At 33.7% G+C, this 20,640-nt stretch overlaps 1 protein-coding gene across 1 annotated transcript; it reads left to right on the top strand.

The window, feature by feature from the left end:
* Positions 1-4,015: 4,015 nt before the first annotated feature.
* On the top strand, positions 4,016-19,104 carry LOC147069497 (glucose dehydrogenase [FAD, quinone]-like). The gene is made up of 4 exons (XM_085950249.1): positions 4,016-4,084; positions 9,788-9,968; positions 13,425-13,558; positions 17,324-19,104. Exons 2-4 carry the CDS (start codon positions 9,815-9,817, stop codon positions 18,926-18,928), a joined length of 1,893 nt encoding a protein of 630 aa, XP_085806375.1. The 5' UTR covers positions 4,016-4,084; positions 9,788-9,814; the 3' UTR covers positions 18,929-19,104.
* The last annotated feature ends 1,536 nt before the right edge of the window (positions 19,105-20,640 follow it).

The raw sequence follows: 20,640 nt of genomic DNA, 5'->3' as shown, positions 1-20,640 counted from the left end.
TAAAATCTCAATTTCGCCAAAATGGTTGATTCGCCCTTTTTACAAAACACCGACGATATGTGTGCTATGTTCTGTGAGTGGTATCTAGAAAATCATCATTTATAATAGATTTTTTAAAGAAATATTTTTTCGTTATAATGCTAGGCACGTCAGACAGTCGAAAAATAATATATGGGAAATTCTGGCACGCGTACGTAAAAAGGTTCGCCAACCTTGCTCTAGGCCAAGTGAAGCTCCTCTTTGTGACTGATAACATTATAATGACTGACTCAAAAGTCGAGACTCTTGTGTCTTGATATGATAAGACGTTCCATAGTGCATAGACTGCATAGTTCGACATTTAAATATATATTATATAGAAACCACACGATTTTTTTAATTATATTTTAACCTTTCCTTATTTAAGAAAATATGGAATATTTTTATTAATACTAAAAAATTTAATTGTTAAAATCGACTTTATATTGCCAAAATATCGTTTCCGCAAACACGTTTTAGAGTTTTTAGGCGATAAAACAAATGCCTGTCTTAAATTACTTAAAAATTCCCAGAAGCAATTCAATACGATTTAATCAATATAAATTGACTAATCTACAATTTAATTAAGTACACAGATTTCATACGTTTTTATATTTGTTTTCATTGTTTATTAATTATAATATATTGAAATAAGAAAATTTAAAAAATATATATATATACTAGATACAATGTTTATAGTTTCATAAGCGTAATACAAATTACTTATCTAAATGCAGTGACGTCCGCAGACAAAATGCCGCCCACATTTTTATACAGTATTTTTTTTATCATCCTTTCATGACTCCAACATATAATAAATTTGTTGTATGGATACATTACTAAATATATATATATACACCACTAAATCTAATTTAAATACCATCTCTACTCCGATAGACAATATTGCGAGTCCACGATTTCAGATACATTTAAAAATACACCTGACAACTTTCATAATTCGCGAGTGACTGGCAAAAATATTTGGATAAATTAATTAAGTACCTATTATGCACCTACCAATAATTCAAATATTATTTACAAATCTGCACGTGTCATTGCTGTTTATCAAGGACGTGACGTCCAAGAACAACGGAAGTAAACTAGACATCGCGAACCCGACAAAAAAATTACAGTCCTGTTACCTGTTATGTTCATTAATACATTTTGTTTCCAACCAGTGAGCTGAATTTTTTAACGGAAAGTTATTTCCGTCATTACTAAGTTTATGTACCTATTTTTATGTATACCTAACAATTCTCCTCGAGTTGCCACCTTTCGAGTAACTGCCGCCCCCATGCGACGCTCAATCTGCCTACCCTCACGGGACGTCACTGCCTAAATGTTTATAGTATCTTATATTTTTAAACAATGATCATATTTTAATAATAAGATGCTGAATTGCTTGATACCTAGGTATGTTATTATGAATAATCAAAGAAGACCCAGGTCTCAAAAAACCTGTAGCCTAAGATTAAGAATGAAGTAATTATTATGTATTCATGAAGTAATTCGCGATTACTCTCCAATCGCAGAAAGTTTGAAATCTACCTACCTACCCATTCCACTTCCCAATTCGATTTCGAATGAAAGTGATCATAGCATAACCAATTGCGAACGCTACATCACGCCACAATCAAAATATTTATATATCAGTGCGCACGCGTTGAACGTATTCAGACCGATTGGGAGTGTTGCCAACCATACCATAAATATAGTATGTGTACTATATAATATATTTGGTCAGTGTACCTACTATGTGCTATATTAATTAAAAAGTTATAGACCCCTAAAATACTATACACACATTCCAATCAAATAGAGACGAAATTAACTCGGAGACACCATCGCCCAAGCGAGTAAACTATTTGACAAGATAACCTATTGATGACAGCAAATCCGATAGAGTGAACTGCGCCGAAGCTCCAGAAGAAAAAAATACTACCATAAGACCAAGCCAGACCATCTCGCCAATTACGAGAACGATAATTACCTCGACGACATTCACTCAGGTGCAGGGGATAAAGGGCCTAGCCTTAGGACAAGGAGACCACAAACAATAGCAAAATACTATAATGTTGAATATCGGAATATACGTATTTTTATCTTAATGTTTTAATTTCGACATTATAACAATACAATAGAAGTAAGTACCATACTTTTGGTAGTTCCTTACTATAAATTAATGCAAAGTACTATAATTTACGGTACAAAGTACGGTAATTAAAAGTTTAGCAGTGATTGTGCAGGACGTATCTGGTCGGAAGAGCTACGTATTTTTAGTAAAAAAGGGCATCGGAATTTCTTAAATTCTCCGTTTATTTTGCGAGAAACTAAAAACATATACATTTTTGACAGAATATAACAACACGCAGGTAAGTACTATATTTTTTGCTGAAATACAACAATTACTTGGGCCGCGTTGTATAATTCGGTGATAAAGAAGTGGCAACACTGGCTGACTGGACCATCAACGACGGGTTTCAGTCAGTGTTGCCAACCGTACTATAATTATAGTATTTGTACTATAATTTTCGTTTGCGTACTATGTACGATATAAAACAGGTATAGTACGCCCAAAATACTATAATTTTAATAAATCGGAAAAAAAGTTGCCAATAGAAGAAAAACAACGCCAAAATAATCCGTGAAGCAAAAAAAAATAATCACCATGTCTAAAAAAAGGTGAAGTTAATTACTTAACACAGCGATTTCCAAACTGGGAGGCGCGGAGTGTTGCAAAGGGAAGCGCGAAAAGTTTAACACAATTAATGTAGTCACAGGTTTGCAGTTTGCAAATGCATAGTTTATAAAATGGCCGCTAGTAATAAACTACACAAAAAAACAGTCCTATAAAAGGTTGTTTGCAAACCATTCTGCAAATATGGAGACTAATTTTATAATCCCTCACTTCTATACTATTGTGAAGAGCAATGGCTATCTCGTAAAAAAATAAATAAAAGGGAAAATTAATCATAATGTTGAAATTTGAGGCAAATTTGTTTAGGAACGATAATTTTGTTGTTAAACTTGTCTATTTGGTTGAAATTAAAAAAAAAAAATGAGTGAATAAATCAATCGAAGGACCACTAATGCATTCACTGATTTAAAACGATAAAGTGAAAGCATTCATAAAAAATTGGAGCTTAAGAAATCAAAATGACAAAAAAAAAGTTCGCCATGTCTCACTTTTAAATGATTTCTACGCCAGATATATTGAAGCAAACAAAAATCTATTTACTGAGTTCTTGGTTAGTTTGCTAATGCACTTTTCATATTATTTTATTAATAGTAAAAAAGGCACCTGCGCTGCTTTATTTCGGAGCGATTAAATATTTTAAATATGTGGTTGAAAAATCCTGACCCGGGGGGTCCGCTTCAGGATGTGGGGTCCATGATAGAATCCATTTGTCAATGAACGAGGATGAATTTGGATCGACTACTATTGAAATTGATTGTGCTAATAAACAAGCGTCAAAAATTAATGTAATATAAGTAGTAAAACCTTGTTAATTTTTTTTCATTTTTGTATTCGTAAGTAGGTACATTGTTGACTATTTAAAAAGGTGTCTGTATTATTTAATAAAATAAGGGGGGCGCCTAGATTAGATTTTTTAAAGGGAGGCGTGGTAACATAAAGTTTGGAAACCACTGGCGTAACATTTGAATTTTGTCTAAAAAACGAGACGTTAATTTATTTAAAAAACAAGACGTTAATTAATTACCCCACGTTTAATTTTTTGAAAATGCCGAAAATTATTGGTCACTCAACGCGTACTATATTTTTTGCCGAAATACTATAATTTTGAAGGCACTGTACTATAATTCCACTTTCAAAATATGGCAACACTGGTTTCAGTTCACTGTTCACTTCAGTAAAGTTGCTATTCACTGTTGAATGCTATAATATTATTAATCCGTTCGCGGTAGACAAGCATAATTTTATTTCGATCAGTGGTGAACACATGGTTGGAAAAGAAATTGAAAATCATCATCGGTCAGTAGCGAACTGCGTTACCGACCGTTCACAGTTTCATTGGATTGGATTATAATACAATATTACAAAATCGTGAGTAGTATGTTTATATTCTTAATTAATTCGTATTATGTATTAACTGTATATAAATAAATCGTAATTAAACAATATAATTCAGTGACTAATTAATTAATATGTATCTAAGTCAACGATTGTATTATTGCAATTGATTATGACAGGCACCTATAATGTTGAAGTAAACGACGTATGTTTATGTCAAGCGAATTGGTTGGTTTCTTTTTTCTGTCATATTACTGTATTTTAAAATTATGAAATTATGCCTATATTTATTATTTAACTGCATTATATCTAAATAACATATTTTACGTATCAAAACTAAATTATTGAAAACTGGCTTACCCTACCGGGTGTGGTATTATACCAAACTACGGATCTCAACCGTAGAAAAATATAGGATAAACTTAAACACGTGTTAAAGAATATTATGTTCTTTTCATTACATAGTTATGCCGGTATTATAATAATACGCATTAATGTTTGTCATGTAAATATAACACGCATTGTTTTACTTGGGTTTTATGGTTTGACCGTCATTTCAAAACCTTGCTCTATCTATGGTGATGAATTTTACATTTCTATATTATTAGTCTATTCGGTGAAATTGATATTTCTGTTATAATTTTAAATAATAGGCTTCCGTAAACGTTATTTTTTTTTGCAAAAATACACATAGAATAATATGTAGGTACTTAAGTATTTTTTTGGTTTTTAGAAAATAGATGGTACATACCTACAAACTTATCTGTAGAATGGCCAAAAATGGAACTACGAACTACCATATGACGCCATTTTGAAAATTTCATTCTAATGTCAGATTTTGTCCAGTTACGAGTCTTGATTGGGTAGTTTTCGACATTTGCTCCCCCATCCCATTCTGATAAGTTTGTAGGTCTGTAAAATTAATTACACAGTGTTGACATATTCATCGTGATTAAATTATTGCCATATATTAAATCATCTTCATAGAACATTTAAATTATAGATTATACCGATAATTATTGTCATTCAAAATTATGAACACCCATTTTAATATAGCTTTTATACTTATTGAATTTACGATCACAACTGACGTCGCACATGTCGAAGAGAGGCATATATAAATTAATTTGCGCATAACAATACGTTAGCTCGAAGACAACTGCTGTTGCACTCTGTTCATAGTATAATACCCCGTTTACACGTCCATAGATTTACTGTGCACAGTAAGAAAATGTATGGGGAAACATGTATTATCCTGCAGTTTGATGCAAGATTGCGTGCATGAATCAAACAAGTTTGGAAGCTTCTGAATTGTGATGATTCTTTAAACGCAAGTAAGATATGCGCCTGCGCAGTAAAACGATAATGGCGAACCTGCCGGTAAAAAACGAACTACTCATTTGAGGTTAACCGATTTTCAATACGTCATGTGAAATAGTAGTATAAAAATGACAATATCACGTCTCGCTTTCTTGAAGAATGAGATTGGAGACAGTCTGCACTTTTACGTGTAAACAGTTATTGTCACGACACTTTGAAATAAGCACTATCGCCGACAGTAATTCCATGCACGTATACAGGTGCTATAATGGTGTAAAATTATAGAAAGTATTTAAAAAAAAAACTATATTAGGTAAACGGAATATTATTTATCATTGTATTGACATATTTGGCGTACGTATACCATACCGTACGGAAAGACTGTAAAAGTATATACGAATGTATTAATTTATTTGTTTTAATATAACCGGTAGGTACACATTGCCAAAAGAAAAACTAATAAGATAAGATAAGAAGGATAAGATAACTAATAATAACGTGATATATTTTGATATGTCAGTATCATTGTTATGTTTAGAAGTGTTGGTTTCACGTACTTAAGAATAATTCTATAAATAAAATTAATAAGAAGACCTAAAATAGTCTGTACCTAGCAACTGTTTTAAAACACTGCTTCCACGGAGCGCTGACAAGTTATCACATTGGAAATGGGTGGTTTTCACAAATAAACGACAACTGTAACATCATAGTCAATTTGAAATTGGAAGAATAATTTGTACGTCTCAATCAAAGCCTGAACAAAAACGTACCATAGGTGCGAGTGAGTAAGCATCTGGCACGTTTATATCTCCGCACTATGCGTTAGGGTAAGAGTAAGATAGAATTTCTACGTCTGAATTAAATATTTCTTGTAAACGTCGCCGGTAAATATTGATTTGAATGATTACATTCATTTAAACGCAAGCGCATTTTGCTGAAATTTATTGTTTTTGTGTTAAATATAAAGTTAATGGTATGTACCAATTATTTTTAGTTATTTTAGTAGAATATATGGTTAACTAGGTATGCAGTGTTTAAATTTGGTAGCCGTACTGAGAAGCAACATGCTCATAACAATAAAATCGAGAAAAACTCGCGTCTACGTCAAGTCTGTTGTTCAGTAGTAAAAGATAGGCAAAACTAGGGATTCCAATACCGGTATTTCAAAACTAGTGTCACAGTCATTTTTGATACCGAAATACTGGTTTTAAAAATCAGACAATGCCGATATATTCAGTATTAAAAGGGAAAACACAATATATTACATAATTAACATAAAATAGGACTGTATAATGTTTGTCAGATTACGCGTTGTCTAGTTTACTTCCGTTTGCCATTAGACGTGTAAGTGTAAAAAGTGCAATAGACTAATTAAACATTATTTATTCGCTGTCACATGTACCTACTCGGTTGAACGGCACTCACATGTTTTATCAGTCAAGTGACGACCGATCTTAGCCAACGTCTTCAAAGCCAATGATCCCCAGGAAACAGACGATATAATTAGGTGACACAGTTGTATTTTTTGATTTTTTACTCTTTCAAATAATTAAACAATTTTTGTGAGTAATTAATTGTAAACAATTTCTTTCCATATTGTTCAAATTGATATGTTGATAGTTATTTGTCGCTGATTATTTGTGAAAACCATCCTTTCCCAATTTGACAACATAACCGTGTTCAATGTTGCCTGCGATTACGTAAAGCAGTGTTGAATTGTGTAAATGTAACACATTCTCTAAAGCGTCAATTACATTGAGCTTTTTTACGAGCTGATTATTGGCAAATTTATAATCTGCCTGTAAATTCGCCCAGTGTAATCATCGAACAAGCTAATAAGCAGGTTGTAAACACTCCACCGAGAAAAGTTGAAAGCCGGTCAACTTTATAAGCTACACGCCGGCTTGTGGGCGTATCGCGTCTGCGCAGTAGAGCGTGGTGGTGGAAAAACGAACTACTCATTTTGAAATTTACCTTTTTGACGTTTAATGGAAACATTATTATGGAGCGTAGCGACCTCCCGGCAAAAAAACGAACTACGTTCCGTCAAAATCGCTCGCTGGCTTGTGGCTTATCAGCGAATGGAAAATTTTGTGTGTAATCATGAAATCGCAGTAGCTGAACCGCCCGCTTTTAAATTTGCCAATAATCAGCTCGTAAAAAAGCTCAATGTAATTGACGCTTTACAGATTTAAACCGTCACAAGTGAGTCTAAACAGCAACAACAAATATATTATTAGATAGTTACTCATGTCCAAAAATAAAGTTATTTTTATAATATTATGACCGTAAAAGTGTGAACAAACTCGAACACGCCACGCGATGAAACGATACGCGAGTGGTGTGAAATCATATTATTATTATCATTACTGACATTTTCTTGCTTGTCTCTGAGTCTTCCATAAAATACGTACATTTTAATTGTACAAACTAAATCATATAGGTACATAGTAGTTTATTTATTTAATACGTTAGATCGTGGTTTCCCAAACTATGGGTCGCGACCCACCAGTGGGTGGCGAGCGAATATTGAGTGGGCCCCCGCCACTGTATACATGAATTTAAAAAAAAATAGGAAGTAATAATAGTAAATAGAAGACTAACTTTGTGGACTATTTTGGGGAAGGGATGAAAAAGTTTGATTCGTTGCGTTGGATTTGTAACCCATTTCAAGACGACTTACCAACAAGTATGTCAACAAAAGCAAGTGAAGAACTCGTTGATTTATCAGAAGATACGTCACTGAAAAATAATTTCAATCGTAAACAGTTAACGAAATTCTGGCTCTCAGTTGCTGATAATTATCCTTGCCTGTTCGATGAAGCTATGAAAGTCCTCCTCTTTACTACCTCATATCTATGTGAGGTCGAATTTTCGGCTATGGTTAACAAAACTAAATACCGAAATAAATTGGATATATTATCAAACTCACTGCGATTAAAAGTAACTAAAGTTGAAGTTGATGCTAAAACTGTAATGAAGAAAAATAAGAAACAAATACATCCTTCCCATTGAAATAACTTTGTAGAAAAACCTTGCAGGTGTAGGTATTTAAGTAATATTTTTTTTTATTTAAGTTGTGTTTCTTATTTCAACAGTCATTCATTCATATTGGTAACACTTATAAAAAAATGTTTTTTTTATATCAATTAGAACAAATAAGACAGCATTAAGTAGTTCCACGACTCGCCACTAGGGAATCTGAGCATTACCAATATTTATGCCCTCTTTTCTCTAAGACAGCTAAGAGGTGGGTCACAAGATTGGAAAGTTTTGTTAGATGGGTCGGAGCCCAGTCAACTTTGGGAACCACTGCGTTAGATTATTAAATACACTTTTACCATTTTAAATTTATGATTCACATTGCTTTTCCAAATGCACGGCAAACAGATACTTACAGCTGTTTTGAAATTTGGTCAGAAATATCAAACGCCAAGAATATTTTAGAACTAACTAATAGTAGGTATATATAGATATGGAATATGAGTAATTACACGTTTATCCAATAAAAAAAACTTGTTTGTTTTAAATACGGAAAGTTAATTGTTTTGGGACAAGTTTGAATGTATTTGCTCAAAAAATAAAATAGGTAGGTATACCAACATAACATTGAAGTTAATGCCCCCACCAAACTACATCCGGTTTTAATTGGGGTATCAAAGGATTCTACGCTTGCTGTGAAGCATCAGTATTCTAGGAATGTTTCAAGAGCAGTTACCCAATACTGGGGTCACCATTCGCTCAAGTGTGCTTAGACTGAATTAACATGACTTTAATTTAAGAGAGGAGTACATAGAAACAAAATTAAAAGTACCCACAGAACAGATTAATAAGATAGACATGCAAACCCAGTCGCCATGAATAAAGGCTCTAATGCCCTGTTCTCTTTATGACTTGCCGGTCAGTCCACAAAACGCATGAAATATAAATCCAGCCTGAATGTTCGTTCAAATATTCTTCTTCTTATTGTGCTATCCCCTAGCGGAGGTCGGCCACCATCAAGGCGATCTTAGCTTTGTCGTCCGCTACCCGGAACAGTTCAGTGGAGCTGCACTCGTACCAATCACGGAGGTTCTTAAGCCACGAAATGCGGCGCCGTCCTCTGCTACGCTTACAATTGATCTTTCCTTGAATGACAAGTTGGGGAATACTCTACTTTTGTCGTATTCCCCAACTTTGTAGTTTCCTGTATTGATTCTACGTATAACTTCTCGGTCCTTCCCCATTCGATTGAGAACTTCAACATTATTGTCACCCGGTCAGTATAAGGAATTTTCAGGATGCGTCTCTACAGCCACATCAAATATTACCAATATTTAATGCGCAGATGCATTAATGAATAATTATTATGGCAACATTTAACTTAGAATTATTTTACTCAATTTACTCAATCAATTTGCAATTACGATCTTACAGAGAATTTGAAACTCGGTAACAGCAGAGATGGAGCAACTTCTGCTGGGAGCATGTCCCTCAGCCAGTGGTCACTCGGCTGCTGCCCTAGGGGGGCTGATCCAAGTCCTGCTGGGAGCCTACTGCAATCTGGCGAACCCTGGAATATGGCCTGAAGATAAGGCTGACCTTTTCACTGGAAACGGTGAGTGATGTACTACCTACGTTTTTTTACCTATCCATCAAAATATGTTTGATTGATTTCCCCTTCCTACTTGGCCCCAACTGACAACTTTCCTGCCGATTCCAACATTTAATTGTCACAACACGTTTTATTTGACTTAGGTGTGAGATAATGTTTATTTTTACATTTATATAAAACCCAATTATGTAGGTACGTACATTACACAGTTTGTTTGTTCCTTCCACATTAAAATTTTTGCCACGGAAATTGGTGTTCTTTTGTTTGACGTATTTTATTGACTGTCTACTGTGAGATTTATTTTCGTTTTGACATTTAAAGAATGCCTTGGTTAGGATATTCTTATAAACGGACAACACAGAGCTAACCCCATCCATATGGGATGACAAATCTCTCATGATTATTACAGATAACGTGATATAGATCAAGAAATGGATCTCGTGCGAAGCTGTGAACTTTCAGCTTGTATTTAGGTATGTAGATGATAGTTTTGAAATAATAATTTATACATATTATTAAATATCAATGTAGTTTTTTTTTGTCACGCTCGATATTCCAGTTTTTTAATACTTACAATATTAATAAATATTTAAGTATATATCTAAGTAGGTACCTATTCATTTTATAATATACTTATTAAAGGATTATGGCTTTTAGGTACGTACCTGCTGTCATTAGTATTACGCACTGACGTAGAATAAAAAAATGTACATTTAATTAACATATTTACAAATTCGTTTTTAATAGATGTTATCATTGTCATCGCCATTAGGCGGGGTCGATCCACTGGTGGATAAAGATCTCTCCAACCTCCTGCCACTCTTTTTGATTCCTACCTAGCTATTTTTATGCTTCGTTTTTTGTTTAAGCGTAAGTTAACAAAGTACAAAGAATTTTGACTCTACTAGAAAGAAAGAGTTTTTCTTATACGTGTTTCGTATTAGAAATTTCGACCGCAATTCTATTTCGAATCGAACAATAAATAATTGTACCGGCTTGTTTTCTTTTCCATTGGCAGCCTCAAAAATAAAATGACGGCTCGCGTTCCGGTCTGAAGTCTATTTATTTAATGAACTATTTCTTTTATTCAATAATTCGTAAGATTTGAGAATGTAACATTCTTAAGGGGGGACATGCTCAGCGTAGGTCAAAATGGAGCTTTTATTCTATTTTCAAAGCATGATCGTGGAAATTCCTTAAACGTTGTAGATAATCTATTTATATAATTTTGAAGCCTTATCATCCTTTATATTTATTTTAAACATTTGATTACTACATAAAGTATTTTTATTACATAAAATAGTATTCTTTTTATAGTTCAAACACGCGCGTTAACATGTTCTTACTCCCTACTTCAGTTTTAGTTTGTCAATTTATGGCTACGGCCGTATGTTGTAGCTTAACCACTGGGGGATGCCAAAAGAAATGGCGTATTTCAAAAAAACACTACCTTATTCTTAGGTCAATAATTATTAAAAAGCAATCATTATTCGTAGGATGTTTATCACACTTGAATGGTCAAAGACATAGCTTATAATTAGTATTATTAGAATTATCTTCAAATGTGTTAATCTTACCCATTTTTTAATAATAAAATGCCTAATTCTTGTCAAATTTGGGATCACAGAGATTATCAATATAATTGTTTATCGTAAATATTTCACTATAATAATGTCGACATAAATTATACTGATGGTTTTATAAATGCGTTTAAAAATTAATAAATGTAAAAAATCTTAACACCACTGCACATTTATGTACTGAAATATGACTATATTCTAAAACATTAGAGCGAGAGGTTTAAAAGAATACTATTTTATGTAATAGAAAAACTTTATGCAGTCATCAAATATTTAAAATAAATATAAAGGATAATAAGTCTTCAAAATTATATAAATAGATTATCTACAACGTTTAAGGAATGTCCAGGATCATGCTTTGAAAATAGAATAAAAGCTTCATTTTGACCTACGCTGAACACGTCCGCCCTTAATTGAACAGGCATAATTTTAAAACACTTCACCTATTATAAAAACATCTTCAGATCCTAGTAGTGAGTGAGTTTGTGAACACTGATCTACACAATAACATTAAGTAGGAGTTCTCAAGACACACTGAACACGAGCAATGTAGCCGAGATTTAAAAATAGACGTTGATTGTTAATGTATAGCCGGAACATTGTTAAGGCAAACATAAATATTTCGTTGGATGATTAGGATCAACAAAGGTCAAATACACATGCAAAGCAGGTATGACGTACCTACTGAAATATAGAAATGTACAATACCCTTAAACTATCACAAGTATTTTCTAACAATTTATACAATCAAATATAAAAGCCTAGAAGATTTGTCTTCTACTATTCCATATTTTGAGTCAAAGTTTGAATTTTGAGAAAAGGCGCTGCACGCGACGTATGCACTGTTATGGCCCCCATATGAAGGGGGGCACTGACAGGGCTCTAGCATGGGGGCCCCAGCGTGGCGGGTCGACCATCCAAGTGAGATAAACCGTATCACAAATCTGTTCTAATCTTAAAAAAAGTAATGTAATTTAATGTGTTGTGTTGATTGATAATTACATGAAAATTCACGTGTAGAATTTAGGAAACGCTATTGTAGAGCATCACACTGCCCTTAAACTTAGCGGGCGATAGATAAGGGGCCCGCCAAAGATCCTTGGCCAGTGGGCCAGCTTAAGGATGAGGGGGCCATGCGCTATGTATTTTGGATGCCGATCACGAGTACGACACCCTTGTGGCACATCCGCACAAGTCGTATAATATTGTAAGCAGTTAAGAAATTAATTCAATCTACATTGCAATAATGGTGATTAATATAAAAGCACGTTCGTGTCTTTGACCTATTCTGCTAACGTGTCCACTTTGATATTGAATTTTATATAAAAGACGTATCCTGTCAATCCTATATTATCATTATTATTATTATTATTAACGTGCTATCGTCTAACGGAGGTCGGTCACCATCGGGACGATCTGCTGCCTGGAAAAGTTCGGTGGAGTTACACTCGTACCAATCATTGAGGTTATTAAGCCACATTTCACTAGTTCTATAGAAACACAGGTCAACCACTAAGAGTAATGGAAAAAATCTCATTTAGGGACAAACCGCAATTTTGTTAATGTTATAGCTTACTCTATGACAACATCTTCTTGGCTACGTGTTAAAACCGTGAACTAACATGCTCCTCCCATTTTTAACCACACTTACATTATAAACTAACAAGCTCCTCCCATTTAGTCGACAATAGCGCCCTCCTTCACGTAGCCAAGAAGATGTTGTCGTACAATAGTTTTGGAAATGTTGGCAGTTGTTTCAGGTTCTAATCTAAGCCCACCATTGGTCAAAAACTTATTAAATTTAATTAGGTGGGTACATACCATTGAAAATGTAGTGTACTATTCACGAAAATAAACAAATTTCATTAATCTATTTCAGCGATTCCTGAATACGATTTCATAGTCGTTGGTGCAGGGTCAGCGGGATCCGTGGTAGCTTCAAGACTTGCAGAAGTGGAAGGATGGAAAATTCTTCTGGTGGAGGCTGGCGGCGATCCAACGCCTGACATGGAGGTAGGTCACACTTATATTTTTATCGTAAATATTTTTGTTTTAATGCCCAAAACTTTTTTTTATACTGTATCTCCAAATACACTTCCTTCTTTGATATTAAAGACCATTTGAGTTATTTTAAGACGGTAATACCATACATACATATCATTTTCACCAATGTGAACTTACCATAGTTTACCTCTCGCGTGCAGATAATAATTATTATGTCGATAATTGTAACCTCGGATATTTGGTGATATTATCTCAAGTCACATGTAAATTGTACGTAAAGCATTTCACCGTGGCACAGTTCGCTGTGAGCTTTTTATACTATACGCCATACAGTCTCCAATTTTATTAGTTTCAATATGAACATTAATTCAATTTTCATAGCTGATTTTGGCAAAATTCATGAATTCAAGAATGAAAACCTAACCTATCATAACAAATAATCCAGTATATCGACTATTTTCAAAATTTGTTTGCTGCTGGCTTCCTGTAAAGTGTAAACCGACAAGAACCGTGTTTAATTTAGACATGACTTTTACGTCAATACGACAACATAATAACATACGATACAACATTTCACGGTGAAGTGTGATACGGCGAACTACATACGTACAAGCTTCCGGACACGGTTATCTCCATTGGAATAGTTTTATAATAATAAAAAAAAAATAAACAATTTGATTCTTTTGAAATTTTTTACATGAATTATATCATAGTAACAGATCATTTACATAGATAAAAGGACAATGATACTTGATTTACATCACACTGCAAGGCAGAGTTCAGTATGCTGATGCATTACATATTTACAAACGTAAATGAATTATAAAACTATCCTCAATACCAGAATAGTAGGCAGGATTTTACACCCAGGTACGCATTGTAAATACTTTAAAACTTAATTGGTACGTATAACCAAGTTAACAAAAGCTGGGGTCACCGAGACGATCTTCAACCTCTTCGAAATGAGAGGAGTAGTCAATTTCAAATTTAAATTCGTATATTTGCATGAGCAAACATATAGGTACAATACACAACTTCGAGACGTTCCAAGAGTAATATTCTAATAAAATGAAATACTAACCAGATGTAGCCTAGTATTAATAGATCGCCGTCCTGGAGACCGAATATACATAGTACGCGAAAAATCATTGTTTTGATCGCAGAATAGATTATTAATATAATTCAGATAGGCTACACCCCAATGCACTACATTTTGAAGCAGTGTTTTGAATGTGTGAGTGTCATACGAAAATTAAATACGAAAGACAAGCTAAGAATAACGTGTTCTTGAAAGGTGTTAAGTTTATCCCGTATTATTCCACACTCGAGATGGGTTGCCTGTTCCCATTAATTTTGTGTTCCCTGACTCTGATGTAGGTGATTTTGTTTTTTTTAGAATTATTAATAACCATGTCCTTGCATTTTCGTACAAGGTGGTTGTTAGTAATTTTGAACAATCACAAACACCCATAGCCTATTGCAGAAACATTTGTCTTAACAAAAATTTCCTCAGTACAAAACACTATGCAGAAACATCGTCCTTAGCTAAGATCATGTTGTCTACGGTTCACCTCGTCTTAAAGTTTCGTTCGTTTTTTCTATTGCAAATAATACCACATTTAAAAATTCTCTTTCCTATAGTTTAGGTAAATTATTTTATAATTGTTAAACGATTACAAAAATATGACAACTGCACTTTATAAATGCAATAACTATAAATACATATTAATATTTAATTAGAATACTCTTATGTTTCCGTTATAAGTCATTATACGTGATTCTACAGGCACCGCAAGATATTTTTTTAACATAGTAACACTCTTGTTTCTTGCGCGGTATCAGGCGAGCATAAGTTGAAACGGGGAGCAAAAACGAATTAACACTGAATAGGCCTGTCTATCCATTGAAAAAGTATCGACACATGGAATGGGTATCGTACCGAAAGAAAGTATCATCCTTTAAGGAAAGGATGGCCCACACAACCTGAATCGGGCCCCAATTCCCCAGGCCAGGATTTTTAAGTTTACTTAGGGTTAAAAGTAATGTGACGCTCAATATTAGCGTTTTCAAAATGAATGCTGTATATGGAAAACGTTACAACTCACTATTGTGTTTTAGTCAAAATAGTGAAAACTAACGAAAGTAGATGTAAATATATTATTTTATAGCAAATGGTAACCGTTGTTTTTAAAAAAAGCTACTAACATTTGTGTATTTAGGTAATATGAAGATTTTTGCAACTTATGTCACTGTTTTTTAAAATGTGTCAAGCAACGTTTTCGAAATACAGCATTCAAATGGTGTCCGAGGTAAAATTAAGGATATTATTTACTGTATTTTTAGTGATTTTGTGTATTTTTTAATATATCTCTATATTAAAAGGTCCGAAGTCCCCATTCACTGCGGACCATTTAATTAATATTTAATTATCACATTTAAATAACATGCTAATTATATCTAATGGCCACGTGATGGGCAACGCACCAGTTGCGTTGGACGCAGTGAATGGGTCATTTTTATACGACCCGGGTCGGTGTGTCAATTGTATTTACCATTGGTGAGTGTGCATAGTGCCCGAAGATGCCGAAAGGCGATACCCGTGTCGCAAAAAAACGATTCAAATGGAATAGTACAAAACTAAAAACAATTAGAATTTATATCTATTTGAATTGCGGAGTTGTCAAGTATCGACATACGATAATAAAAAAATGCATCGTACTACTATTGTTACAATGTTAAAATCGTTGAAATAAAATAGTGCGCAGGCGACTTTTTTAGTATTAGAGCAAATTTGTGATGTGTGTTTATCTCACTTATCTGATTGACCCCCAGGCTAGAGCCCTGTTAGCCCCCGCCTTGTGGGGGCCATGTTTGTAAATATCGTTGTCAAATTATGGTTGTTTGCGAAGGATTATTTATAATTTTATTATATAATATCCATCCACCACGAGAGCTGCCGATGTAGGTGATATTATATATAACATAAAAACAAAAAGTCCAAAAAATAACGCTGCTAGAACTGAACTGAGTTAAAAGTAATTTATTCCCCGGATAAACTGTAGTAAATATTTAACCACAGTGTACTGCAGTGTATAGGTACCTACGCATAACTTTATTAGAAATACGACCGTATTTTTGCGAATACACCATAATAATGATTTTAGATACTGCATTGTAACTGTTGGCTAGTTAACTCAAAAATGTGTTTTTTTTTAGATACTACACTGCTACAGTCTGGTACCAGGAATGCAACATATTTCCTCAAACAAATAATATACAATATAGTTTGTAAACTTTTGTCTCTACCTAAAAGACGTGCACAATTATTTCTTTGAAACTTTGAAAACATATTTCAATAAAATTAAATATAGGTTGGATTGTCCACATTTTACAAATTTGCGCGCTTTAATCAAAACAACATTCCAAACGACCACGCGTCGCTACTTCCGATGAACTGAAGCAGTAAACAAATTTGTTCGTTTTCTTGTCAGCGGGTACATGAATGGAGTAGATTATTCGGTGTATTATAGTAAATTTTATTGTATGTATCCAAGTAGTGCTCCGCAATAGCAATACCTGACACTGCATAATGTTTTTTTTGCACATTCACATGCTTTGAGATAGAAAGAGATAGAGAGATGCAGGAGGATAGCCGAAAAACGAAATACAGTATCAGCTGTTAGAAGTCAAGTCTTTCCTTCCTAAATTCCTGTATGGATACCTCAGCGATTGGTGTATTTAATATTTACTCAGAAAATATTTTTATGTTTACAGGTACCAGCTTTGCTGTTCCATACCCAAAACACACCTGGAGATTGGGGTTACAGAACTGAACCAGACCCGAAAAACTGCAGAGGAATGATTAACCAGCGCTGCTCTTGGCCAAGAGGAAAAATCCTGGGAGGCTCAAGCTCTATAAACGCAATGTTATACGTGAGAGGGAATAAGAAAGACTACGACGATTGGGAGAAGAATGGGAATTCTGGATGGAATTACGACTCAGTTCTTAAATATTTTAAAAAGAGCGAAGACTTTATAGATCAAACGGTGACGGCAGATGATGATTTGAAGAAATATCATGGAGTAGGAGGAAAGCAGACAGTACAGCATTACGACAATTTGAATCCTTGGAAAGACATCATTAAATCAGCATGGAGCGATTTAGGATTGAGAGTATCTCAAGATTTAAATGGTGAAAACCAATTAGGGTTAACAGATTTGTATGGAACGTTGAGAGATGGAAAACGATGCAGTAATGCCAAAGCATTTTTAACGGAATTGAACGGTAATAAAAACTTAGATATAGTAAAAAATACGCTTGTCACTAAATTAGTTATAGATAAAAAAACCAAAAAAGTGACAGGAATCAGGATGAAAATAAAGGATAATGTTGAGATTGAAGTGAAAGCAAGAAATGAAGTTATTGTATCAAGCGGATCAATAAACACACCGCAGTTGTTGATGCTTTCAGGAATTGGCCCAAAAGATCAATTGAATAAATTCGATATTCCTTTAATAGCTGACTTGAGCGTTGGACATAATTTGCAAGATCATGCTATATTTCCGGTGTATTTCTCTGCTAATGAAGGCACTGCTAGAGAGCTGCCGATGTCCATCATCTTGCAATTGTACATGCAATATATCACAACAAATACTGGACCATTCTCAGGTATTGGTATTACAAATTTGGGAGGTTTTATCAATACATTGAATGATGGAAGTAATGTTCCTGATATTCAGTTCCATCACATACAATTCGGTGTGAATGACTCTATTGTCATGCCGGCATTCACAAAAGCAAGTGGATATTCAGAAGAAGTTGTCGCATCACTGCTGGAATTGAACAAGCATAAAGACTTACTAGCGTTTTACGTGACTTTACTTAAACCGAAATCGACAGGAAGAATTGAGCTGAAGAGTACAGACCCTACAGAAAAACCTTTGATATACCCAAATTACTTCCACGATGATGAAGATATTAAAACTATAATTAGAGGAATCGATTTTGTTATTGAAAAACTTGGTAAAACTTCAACCTTCAAAAACGCCGGAATAAAATTGGATAAACTTCCAATTAAAAGCTGTTCCAGGCACGAATTTCAAACTGAACAATATTGGACATGCATGATACAGAACATGGCATCAACAGTTTATCACCCAGTCGGTACTGCCAAGATGGGACCAAAAACTGACGCTACTGCTGTGGTGGATCCACGACTTAGGGTTCACGGCGTTAAAGGGCTAAGGGTGATTGATGCTAGTGTCATGCCTGATTTGGTTAGAGGCAACACTAACGCGCCAACAACTATGATTGCTGAAAAAGGTGCCGATATGATCAAGGAAGATTGGCTGGGAGGAACGAAACACGTTGAGTTGTAATGAGAAACGGTTTATTGTTTTTTTATTTAGAAAAGGTTGTCTGCATGAGTTTTAAAAGGTTATGAAAATAAATCAAACATCTCTTTTACTTGAAATAAAAATGTATGTAAGTATTGCTTTTTGTACCAATTATTAATTAATAAGATATTTTTGAAAATAAATACAAATGCACTTAACATACTGTGATTTCTCATTTAATTCATACTTTTTAGCAGGAATTTGTTTTATAAATTTCTAATACTAATTGATACAGAGAATTGTGATATAAACTTTGCAGAAGATTAAAATAAGTTTTATAAAAAATATCCTGGGCCGTCTTGGAGGTGATCCAACTCGGGATAGAGATTCCTGGAGGGCAGTCATGTAGTCAGCCATGGACCTGAATGGTCTGTAGCGCCAGTTTAAGTAAGTAATATCGTGATAACTGAATGTTGTCATAATGAAGTGACATGAAAACTACCTAATTCAATCAAGTTATAAATATTGTAAGTACTTGGTTTAAAATTATATTTACAAACAATGTCAAACATCTACTTACTTGAGTATACAATCATATCATAATAATATTATAATCATCTGTTAACCTTGTATATTGTATTTCGATGAATATTATAATATCAATAAATAATAATCAAAACAGAGATAAATAAAATCTAATATGGTAATTATAGAACACTGCCATCTGTTGTCATGATTTGAAAAGTTGTAGCAATGAAACTTACCCACAATTTATAATTCTTGCAAATTATAATTTAGAATAGAATAATAATAGATAGATGTCGGTATAGAAGAAACAGAATTATTTTATATTTTTATAAAGTTGATTGAGTCTAAATTTAAAACATAGCAAGACATTTAAAAAAATGCAATTAATTGTATTTTTAAATAAACAATCTTCAAATAATATACAGGCCTGTATTATTTTTAATTGCTTCATTTTCAAGATATTTAACTAAACCTAGAAACTAAGCATTGCCGCCGCTCTGATTTACAAATTCATTACTCATGTTATACAATAAAAACAAGTTCGAAACCAAAAAAGGGCGCAAGTTACTAGGTTTTAATTTAGGATTTTGGCAATCTTTTATGTTATATTATGGTATTCTTGTTAGATTATGGCCACATTGTGATTAGAAGTAGGCTGTTGTTTAATTCAATACAATAATTTATTGTTTTTCCTATTTATTTCCGAAAGTAGGGTTATTTATTTTACGAGGGATGCTATGAAATTAACAAATTACAAATTCAAGACATTCACAACATTACAAGAAAAAACAAAAAAAATAGTAAATAAGTACTTACAGTATAAAACGAGAATGTATAAAAGTGAATCGAAAAAATAAATAAAGTAAATACCTACATGGTTGTATGCATATTTTAAATTTCTAAGAATTTATAAAACACCGTGCACATATAGGTACTCACCTCTCGTAGGTGGAATATATCAATATCCGGAGCAATTTGGCCAAATCACCGATGGCAGGCTACTTGTGCACCTTGGGAGAACAAAAACTCATCCTCCCGATTCTTAAGATAATTGTCTAGGAGGGGGCAAAGGTTATTGTTATTACTATAAAAAAATTCAGAGTTCTCATTTATACCGCGTATAAGTTACGCCCACGAAGGCTGAGCGGCTTAAGCGTCGGCTTATAACGTCGTGGGTCCCAGGTTAGAATACTGAGTCCGGAAAATACACGTAAGTATTGTTTTTC

The sequence above is a fragment of the Rhyacophila brunnea genome, unplaced genomic scaffold (assembly GCF_057557595.1).
Source record: "Rhyacophila brunnea isolate RB1 unplaced genomic scaffold, BYU_Rbru_1.0 scaffold_23, whole genome shotgun sequence".
NCBI lineage: Eukaryota > Metazoa > Arthropoda > Insecta > Trichoptera > Rhyacophilidae > Rhyacophila > Rhyacophila brunnea.
This window is presented reverse-complemented; position numbering and strand designations above follow the sequence as displayed.

What these genes read in the sequence shown, in the direction of transcription:
- LOC147069497 (XM_085950249.1), top strand. Translation starts at nt 9,815, where the DNA reads ATGGAGCAACTTCTGCTGGGAGCATGTCCCTCAGCCAGTGGTCACTCG. An exon ending in TGACCTTTTCACTGGAAACG is followed by an intron (nt 9,969 to 13,424) that starts GTGAGTGATGTA and finishes AATCTATTTCAG; the next exon opens with CGATTCCTGAATACGATTTC. An exon ending in ATCCAACGCCTGACATGGAG is followed by an intron (nt 13,559 to 17,323) that starts GTAGGTCACACT and finishes TTATGTTTACAG; the next exon opens with GTACCAGCTTTGCTGTTCCA.